The 9,245-nt window shown below is 59.2% G+C and overlaps 1 protein-coding gene across 1 annotated transcript in view; it reads right to left on the bottom strand.

The window, feature by feature from the left end:
• The window catches only part of CAPN11 (calpain 11), a 13,553-nt gene that overhangs the window by 1,978 nt on the left and 2,330 nt on the right, over nucleotides 1-9,245 (bottom strand). The window contains 19 exon segments of the mRNA XM_009331063.1: nucleotides 342-420; nucleotides 552-620; nucleotides 1,485-1,549; nucleotides 1,648-1,705; nucleotides 2,054-2,119; nucleotides 2,387-2,426; nucleotides 2,550-2,761; nucleotides 3,058-3,069; nucleotides 3,287-3,456; nucleotides 3,537-3,697; nucleotides 4,113-4,187; nucleotides 4,399-4,459; nucleotides 4,462-4,480; nucleotides 4,567-4,650; nucleotides 5,243-5,411; nucleotides 5,582-5,715; nucleotides 5,859-5,977; nucleotides 7,443-7,512; nucleotides 8,105-8,387. Coding sequence (XP_009329338.1) covers nucleotides 342-420; nucleotides 552-620; nucleotides 1,485-1,549; nucleotides 1,648-1,705; nucleotides 2,054-2,119; nucleotides 2,387-2,426; nucleotides 2,550-2,761; nucleotides 3,058-3,069; nucleotides 3,287-3,456; nucleotides 3,537-3,697; nucleotides 4,113-4,187; nucleotides 4,399-4,459; nucleotides 4,462-4,480; nucleotides 4,567-4,650; nucleotides 5,243-5,411; nucleotides 5,582-5,715; nucleotides 5,859-5,977; nucleotides 7,443-7,512; nucleotides 8,105-8,350 — 1,909 coding nt within the window. The 5' untranslated portion in view covers nucleotides 8,351-8,387.

Genomic DNA, 9,245 nt, shown 5'->3' with positions numbered 1-9,245 from the left:
CAGCAGGAAGAGGGGATGCTCTCCCTGGAGCCATATGACTAGTTAGCTCACTGACCCACCCCAGGCCTCTGCTGCGCCAGGATGGGACCCTGCAGGTCAGAGGAGGACAGAGGCTGGGACCACCTTGTGTGCGTCCCTAACCCCGAGGCTCCAGCACTTGGCACAGCTGGGATGGAGAGAGCCCAGCGCAGACATGGGCCACATCTCACTACCACAACAGGTTGGCTCCAAGCATGCAATATAGGCTATTTTCACTCTGCTCCAGCTACCTGGGACAGGGCCCCGACAGCAGGAGCCCCCTCCCCAGCCCCCAGCCCAGCCCCATCCTTCTCCAGACCTACCGGCTGACTCTAGAGCCATGCGCATCTCGTAGGAGCTCATGGTGCCCGACTTATCCAGGTCATGCTGGCGGAAGATCGTCTGCAAAAACGTCATGGAGGATGTGAAGGGCAGGCTCTCCTGCGGCCTCCAGTCTGGCTGTCCCCTCACCCTGCTGCCCCAGAAGGGGTACCACCCCTGTGCAGTGCGCCATGCCCCCTGCTCCTCCTCACCAGCCAGCTCCGGATCTTGTTCCACAGGATCTGGAACTCCACCAGCCCAAGGCGGGCACTGCCATCTTTCTGGGGAGCAGAGGGTCAAGGAGAAAGCAGCCAGAGAAGGGGGTGGCGTAGAGGCAAAGCCATCAGATCCCAGACACCTGAGGCAAGAAAAGCCTGGCCACCCTTGGCCTGCCCAATTTTCCCCCCAACTTCCCCTCTCTGTCCTGCAGCATCAGCAAGATCAGAGCCTGCAACCCAGCGGGAAAAGTCCAATGCTTAAACTAGCTGCTGCACCAGTTCCCGGGAGCAGCAGTGTTGCTGCTGTAGGAAGCACACCGCTGTGGTGTCCTCGGAGCAAAACTGGGCTAGCCTGCAGCAAAAGGGGATGCTGCAGGCCCAGGCTGGAGAAGGGCTCGGAGCTGCTCCTCTACCCTCATCTGACCCCTCAGCTGCATGTCCTTGTGCAAGCAGGAACACAGGCCATGACTCCTGTTGCTTTACACCTCTCATCCTCAACTGCTGGACACGATGGTTTGGGGGGAAAGAAGCCCAACAGCGCTTCTTCCCTTCCAGGAGTGCCTCGAAGGCTGGGTGGCATCATGGCACGTCAGGCTGGGGAGCCTGTGGCAAAGGGAAGCACAGGGCGCTTCCTCCTGGAGGGGAAGGTTAAAGGCGAGAGCGGGGCTGGGCTGGGCTTCTGGCGGCAGAGCCAGGGCCCAAAGCAAGCAGGGGAACTGATAGACCTTTCAAAAAAAGCTGCTGCTAAAGCCCAGGGGCGTAGGGCAGGTGGCCCTGAAGCCACAAGGACCCCTTCCTTCCTTCCCTCCCCTGGTTGAACAGCCTCGGCATGGCCGGAGAGCCAAGCCCCAGCTCCCGCAGAAGTCTTGCTGCCGGCAGGCTGAGCACCAGGGAAGCTGGCCCCTGCCCGCAGTGCCAAGAGGATACATCCATCAGGTTGACCATGTTGCGGCAGGAGTCCAGGCTGAACCCATCTGTCTTCAGATCTTTGTCTGAGGAGGAAGGAGGAGGTTGAGCACGTGCACCAAAACCCAACCTGCTGAGCAGGCCTGGGCCACGGGGAGCAAGGGGTGGGAAGGGCAGCGCTTACGTCTAGCAATGACTCTGTTCAGAATAGTTCGGAGCTCGAAGACGCTGATTTCCATATCCTGCAGCAGGAGGAGAGTTAGCAGCATCCCTTGCCTGCTCTCTACCCCACTTGTGGCCATTCCCCCCCTCCTGCCTAAACGTCTCTGCCTTAGTCACAAAACATCAGGGTGTCATTGCATTTCCTGCATGCCCAGAAGAGTTTGGGCCACAGCTGGATGCCCCTTCCCCAAATCTGCTCCTGTCACACCACCCCTGGGGGCAGCTGGGCTGAGCCGTGGCAGAGATGGACTTGTCTGCAGGATGGGACTGAACGAGCGTGGGGTGGGCTGGAGCTCTCACGGCCAGGGGTCCCGTCCCATCCCCTCCCCAGGCCAGGGCCCTCCAGAGCTTGGCGCAGCCATACCCACCTCCCCTGCCAGCTGCTGGAACATGTTCTTGAAGCCATCCTCTATGTCATCCTCAGTTATTTCTTCCTGGGGTGACGCGGGCCAGAAAGAAGAGGTTAGTGGTCAAACACGGGCCCTGCCCTGCCACCCAGGCTCAGGAAACCCAAACTGGAAGGGAAGCTCTTCTTTGTTCTTCTCATCTTTGTTACTTCCCACATCCCCATCACCTCGACCCTGCCAGCCCTTCTCCAGCCACACTGATGCCCCAAACCCAGGCAGCCACCTCCTGCCTGCAGCTCCGCCTCCCAAGCCCTACAGCCTCAGCACCAACCGAACCAAAGCGGCAGCTCCTACCTCATCTGCTAGATCTGCCGAGATCTCCTCGTCCAGCTCCCTGGGGGCAGAAAGGAGGAAACCAAAGTGATGAGCAGGGTCCCCAGCCAGCAGGCTGCCTGTGGTGGGGAAATGTCCCACCACTCACAGACACAGGGCGTCCCCTGGCCAGGCAGAGACTCACGCCGTGTCCGACTGCTTCTCGGTGAAGACCCGCAGGACGAAGTCGGCCTCCTTGTGCGGCTCGAAGGTGGAGGGCACAACGATGTACTCACCGGGGGGCAGCCGGATCTGGTTGCTCACCTCCCGCAGGTTGATGAAGGTCTCAGACCGTGCCCGCGACTGGTTTCGCAGGAAGAAGTCCTTCTTCAAGTGCACGTTCTGGCTGCCCTGGGCCTGGGGGAATGAACGTGCTAGTGGACCACAGCCCCGCAACGAGGGGGACCCACAGGGAGCAGTGGGACCAAAGCCAGCCCCGTTGGGCAGGACATCCCTGCCCTGCCCATCCTAGCAGGAGCCATCCCTCCCTCACGGAGATGCCCAGCACCCATTAGCACCCTAGACACTGCCAGCGTGGTGGGAGCTCCCATGCCCCTGGGGGCACATGCGTGCATGCATGTGCATTAACCCATTCCTGCCCACTCTTGCGCTTCCCTCCAGGAGGGCGTAGGCTCCGACGGCTCAGGACGTACCTCCTCAGGAACCTGCAGGGAAGAGAGAAAAGGGAAAAAAAAAAATCAGAATCCCAGTATCTGCCCCCATCCCTTACAGCACAGGGAGCACGGGACAGGAGACATTAACCCACAGACCGTCCAAAGCAGGTGGGAAAGGTTTCCTTGAGGACTAGGGTGCCAGGTCCAGGCAGGACTGGCAGGGTTGAGCCAGTCCCAAGGAAGCAGCATCAGGGCAGGCAGGGGTTACCTCGTAGACAGCGAAGCCAATGGTGTGCATGTCGCCCCCCACCCGCCGCTCCCGCCGACGGTGCTTCTGCATCAGAGCCACCAGGAAGCTGCAGGCCATCTCATCGTCCCCGGGGTCATCATCCTCTTCCAGCAGCTTGATCTTAAACTGGGGGTTGATCCAGAATGTGGCTGGGAGGAAGAGGACACGTGGATGAGACACCCAGCTCAATTGCGCTGCCAAGAGCGGAGATGTCGGGGGGGAGAGGTACCTGGGTGATTCCTGCAGCCCCCGGCAGTGCTCCCCCGGCGCCACGTGCCCTCGAACACCTGCGTGTGCCACCTGCTGAGCTCGTCCTTGGTAAGGGCATCGGGGGTCAGGTTGCAGATCTCCAGCCTGGAGAACTCCCTCATGAAGTCTCGGAAAGACATCCTGCAGGAGGCAGGCAGAGGCTGAGGCCAGGGCATCGCTGGGGGGGGAGAGAGGAGAGCACAAGCACCTCCGGACCCAGTCAATGTTTTGGGAGAATTAAGTGACAGCAAGATCTTTTACCCTGAGCAGTTATAGCTCATTTAAAGCCCGCTGCTGGGTTTGGGGAAGAAGGGACGTTTACCCTTCCTAGATGTTTATTTTGCATTTAGTTGGGCAGAATTTCCTTGAAGAGAGGAAAATTATTAACTAGACCAGATGAGAAAATGCTAGCAGGCTTTCCAGTGCTGGAAAACCAGCTCATAAAGGCAGGTCAGGTGTTTCAGGTGGAGCAGGACCACGGGATCTCTCCCCAGCTCCTTCGCTCCTTCCCAGGCTGGCTGCTGAAGAAAGAGCAGCAGTTTGCTCTGGCACTCACCAGAACTCTCCATCCTCCATCTTCAGCTGCAGCTCTTCCCTGTCGCCGGGGTCGATGTTGTCCCACTCGGAGGAGCTGGAGTAGCAGGAGAGAGACAATTAGATGAGGACTACTCAAGGTGAATCGAGAGCACTTCAGAGCTGGCCCTCAACTGCCCCCCTCGCCGATGCGAAGGGCACTGCATGCTGCAAACTTCCCCTCGGCAGTGCCATGCACTCGATTGCTCTGTGTGCAGAGCCTGCTGGCCTGCCAGCAGTGGGACTGAAGTCCCATCTGTCCAACTCACCCATCGCTCCAGGCTCCGGTCCACTCCACCTGACCCCAGGGGTTCCTGACGCGGATGAGCTCTGCTGCCCCCGGTAGTTCACCTGCCGGCCACCAGACACAGGAGGTTGAGCCCATGCCACTGGCCAGGCTATTTTATTGCTATTAAAGTCTCACATAGCCCACTCACGTCTCTGAAGGCTGTGACAGAATAGGCATGGCCCTTCACCAGCTTCTTGAAGGTCACCGCTTCCATATCAAAGGCACTTGTGATCTGAGGAGAATGTGCAATGCTCAAGTGAATATGATTAAATTCATGTAGTCCTATCCCTACTCCTTCCCTCCACCGCGTGGAGAATCCCCCTTGCTTTGCACTGCTCCAGCCAAGAGAAGCAGAAGGTACCAGCACCCTCTGCTCAAAGGCTGCTGGCTGAGGACAATGTAAAGACAGTTTCCCAGCCAGAAGACCCTGAAGATCCATCAGGGGACCACCCAAACTTCAAAAAGCAAGAAAATTATTTCATGAGATGGAACGGATGGAAAACCCCACTCCAGATAATTCTCAGATGCTGATGTAAGACATGGCCAGAGCTATAGGCAGACCCTTGTTCAACAGCCCACGCTTGAGGTGGATATTCACACTCCATCCAAAGGAGCTTCTTCCCAGCAGCTGGGCTGTAGCCCCACTTGCTGTGCCCCAAGGCTGCCACTCTGGCTCTGGAAAGGGTGCTCTGATAAGAGGGGAAAGAAGTAACCTCCTGCCTGGTGTCCCAGCGAGGGGAGTGCTGACACGATCTCGGGCTGCGAGGCCTTGCTTTGGCCACCGCTGGGGCAGAGCCCCAGCCTCGTCCCGGCACACCACTTACGTCAATGGAGCAGCCCAGCAGGGATCCCCTCTCCAGTGCCTTGCGGATGATGTGGCCCATGTTGCGCGGTGGCCGTTTGAGGTCGTACATCTCTGCCACGCCACCGGTGAGGTCCTCGAAGCCCTCGGTGGTGCTGCCCCCTGAAAGCGCCTCGTAGCAGCCGTTCAGCCTGAGCACCAGCCGGCAAGAGGGGCGCGTGAGGTGACAAGGACTTAGCACACTGCTGCTCCCCAGGCACCCAGCACAAGCAGGGACGGGGATAGAAGAGACCCCCTCCGCTCTGCACAGTGGGGTGTCCTGTTCCCTACCCGCCCACAGGCCTCCCATGGGGGTACTCACTTGGCATAGGCCTTCTCCAGCAGAGCACTCCAGAACTCAGTGCACTCTGCCGAGTGCACGAACAGGAGTTCCCCGTCCTTGGTGGGCAGCTGGTCATCCACCACCACGTCCACCCACTCACCGAACTGCCAGATCTGGGGGGGTCAGGAGAGAGTGGGGTGAGCTCGGAGCATCACACAACTTGCTCTTCTGTACCCCAGAAGAATGCCCTCAACCCACTGCCCTCCCTCCTGCCCCCAGCCCACCAGCCGTGGAAGACCAGGAGCTCCCAGCCCACCTGGAAGTGGAAGATGCCAGCATAGTCCTCCTGGAAGCTCTGCCCGTGGGGTACCACACGGTGCAGGAGCTCCTCGTTGAGCGTGAGGGAGCCGATAGCAGCCAGCAGCCAGCAGTCGCCTGGGGAAGGAGAGGAAGCCGGTGTGAGCACCCACCACCTCCCTACCTGGGGGGGTAGGCAGTGGATGTGTAGGAGCCCACGGCATGCTCTCCTTGCAAACGTTTGGGGCCTCCCAGCTCAGAAAGCACGTGGAGAAACTAGAGAGGGTCCAGCAGACAAATGGAGCTCAGGAAGCCAGGCTCATTCAGCCTGCCTCGGAGAGAAGTATTAGCTCAAGGCAACAGGGAACAATCCTCCCTGACCTGGAGCCTGTGTCCAGACCACCACATACAGTCAGCACCAACAGCCCCCTCCTGCAGCCGTTTATCTAGACCCTCCTGGGACTCATTCGTATGACTGTCCTCCACATCTCAGACAGTGAGTCCTGCAGCAGAATTACGCTTTGCTTTTAAAAAAACATTTTATCAAGCGAGAGGTTTAATGTTGCTGCACCAGCTTCTCAAATTATGAGCAACACCACCGCACTTTTCCTTCCAAGTGCTCTTAACCACAAGTGCTGCTACAGGCCAGCACTGCGCTTTAAATTCTTTGCCTTGGTTCCTCTTCCCCTTTGAAGCCTGTCACACCTTAGCCTTGAGCCTGGATAACCTGTACCGGGCTGTGGTTTGACAAAATGGCATTTCAGACTTTTTAATGACCAACTGAACACCACCGCAGTGCTCTGGGCTGTTACATGCTCCAGTTACCACCTCCAGTTTGTTCTAATTACTGGATGCATTAAACGTGGTCAGCCCTGAAACCAGCGTGCTATGTGTGCACACGATACTCCCAATCAAGTGGGATCCAACTTGATCCAAATCAGGACAACACTCTTGGTACCCAGATGTGGTTCTGATGACCATGAAATCCCAGTTGCGAGCCCTGACAGCCTACCCAGCCCATCAACATTGCTCTCCTTGTCTCAGTGCCTTCGCCTTGGGAGACGCCCCCGGAGAAATGACAAATCACCATTTGTACTCCATAGCTCTCCTCTCAATTCCCTTCTGCCACACCACGTTGCTTCACAAGCACTTTGTCATGACCAGCACATCCTCACCTCAGTTTGTTACTGTCATCCAGCTGCCATCCCTCACCATTTACCAAAGCAGGGAGCTCTTTGGAGCAGTTCCTGGCGTTGTTGGCGTGTCAGGCATAGATCCACCCGACATCTCCCCTGATCTCAGCCAGCATGGTGAAGCTGTGTACACAGCAACCCATTTTTGTGGAGCCTTAACCTAGAGCCACCAGGAGGCACAGGCTGTCCCCCACCTTCCAGTTTCCACCGCGCTAAATGGGAAGGGAGCCTTTGGTACAGAGATGGTTGTGCAGATGCTAGTATGAAAATGTGCTGCGCAGGCCTGGGGAAAGGTGCTATGAAACTGGTCCACCCTCAACCTTATACAAACACCTCTTCTCCAGCCACGCCAACCCTCCCCAGCCACTGCCCTCTGGGCCAAGGTCCGGGGACAGAGCTCCAGCACTCACCCAGAGCCCCCTGGCAGATGTCTGTCCGGGTTGCACCGCCAACGATGAACTGAGGGTCATCCACTAATTCCTGCAGGAGAAAGAGAGAATCAGATGCTGGTGCTGGATCTCAGCAGGCCCTGGGCTTCTGGGGGGCTGGCACCTGCTGCAGCTGACTCAGGAGGAAGGGTATACGGTCCCCGAGAGATGCACCCCACCTGCCCTCTGCCAGGGAAATCTGCTTGACTGCAACCCCAAGCCATCATGGTAAGGCAAGGCAAGATCTTCTGCTGTAGCCATGGGAGGACACAGCTACATAGACTGATGGCACTCCCCTTGCACTCATGGCACCGGGGGATATACACCCTCAAAAGCCCCAGCCACCAAGGGTGACACATCCATGCCATGATACCTAGAAGCAATGGCATAGCCCACCCATTTTAAAGCCCACAGCCTGCTGCCCAGAGGAAGCAGGGCCTGCTAGGCATGATGCTTTTCTGAGCAGACACTCATGGGGCATTGCTCTAGGCCCTTGGGAAAGGAGGCTATGAAGTACTCGAGGGGCTTTGACCACCGAGAGGAGCAGGCCGGGGCCAGGCTGCAGCTTGGCAAACCATGTCTGTGCAGACATTGCAGGGCAGGGATGCCAGCCCAGCCTGAGGAGAAGCAAGCCCAGCACTTACCGACGGACGCTTCCACTCCACCCCCCGTGTCTTGCTGGAGTGTGGCCCCAGCTCCTTGAATCCGAGGGCAGAGGGGCCGGCTGGGAACTGGGGGTCCCTAAAGAGGGTGCCGCTCTCAATGCACTCCTGTTTGAGGGTGTCATAGTCCTGGTTGAGGTACTTGATGGCGTTGTTGTGTTGGCCAACCCCCTCGGCTCTCAGGCGGTCCCTCTGCAGACGGGCAGCCATCCCACCAAAGGGCATCATGGCTCGGCACCGGCAGCACTACCTTCAGCTCCGCTCCCTGCAATAGAACGGGCACGGCCAGGCTGAGGCAGGGCCTGGTACCTGTGCACCCCCCTGGGGACATCAGCCATTTCACGCAGTGCCAGGCTCGGAGGCGGGATCCCCAATTCCCCACCACCCCCATAGCAGGGACCTTCTCCGTCAGCATTGCCCCGGGGCAACGAGCAGAGCCGGCACACAGAGCATCCCCAGGGTGGGCTCACGCGCCAGGAGGACCTCCCCAAATCCCATCCCCGGCAGCAGCCCCGTTCTGAGCCACGGCCTCCAGCCCAACCATCGCAGCCCTGCTGTCTTCAGGGTATACCGAAGGAGCAGAGCGGCTTTGAGGGCCGGCTGGAAGGAAGCAGCCCGCCGGCGGCCAGGCCGCGGCTCTCTCGTCCTGTCCCGTCCCTGCGGTGCAGAAGGGCTGAGCCCGGAGGAATTTCAGGCACTTTCCGTCCCCGGCAGCCTCTCCTCCCGGCGCAGCTCTCCGGGACCTTCCCTCGTCCTGGCTCCTCCTCGCCTGCCACAGCCGGGAGGGCGTCAATGGCCACCCTGCAGCTTCTCCCGGCCCCGGGCGCCTCTCCCTCTCCCTCGAAAGCCGCCCCAGCTGCCTGAGCACTGAGTCAATAGCACAATAGGGCCGGGAAGGGAGGAGCCCAGCGGGGCTTTGAGATAGAGACAGCTCTATCTATGGGGCCAGCGGAGGATGAGGGAAGGAAGAGGCGGGACGGCCCTTCCCAGCACACACAGGGGCAGGGTGACTCAAGTCTCGTCGGCAGCCAGCGGAGCCTGATGGGAGGCACCGGGTAAGGGATGCGGGGTGCAGCGGGGCCCCCCGGCAACAGGAGTCCCTGCCTAGCCCCCCCCCCCGCCC

The sequence above is a fragment of the Pygoscelis adeliae genome, unplaced genomic scaffold (genome assembly GCF_000699105.1).
Source record: "Pygoscelis adeliae isolate BGI_AS28 unplaced genomic scaffold, ASM69910v1 Scaffold218, whole genome shotgun sequence".
Classification (NCBI taxonomy): Eukaryota; Metazoa; Chordata; class Aves; order Sphenisciformes; family Spheniscidae; genus Pygoscelis; species Pygoscelis adeliae.
This window is presented reverse-complemented; position numbering and strand designations above follow the sequence as displayed.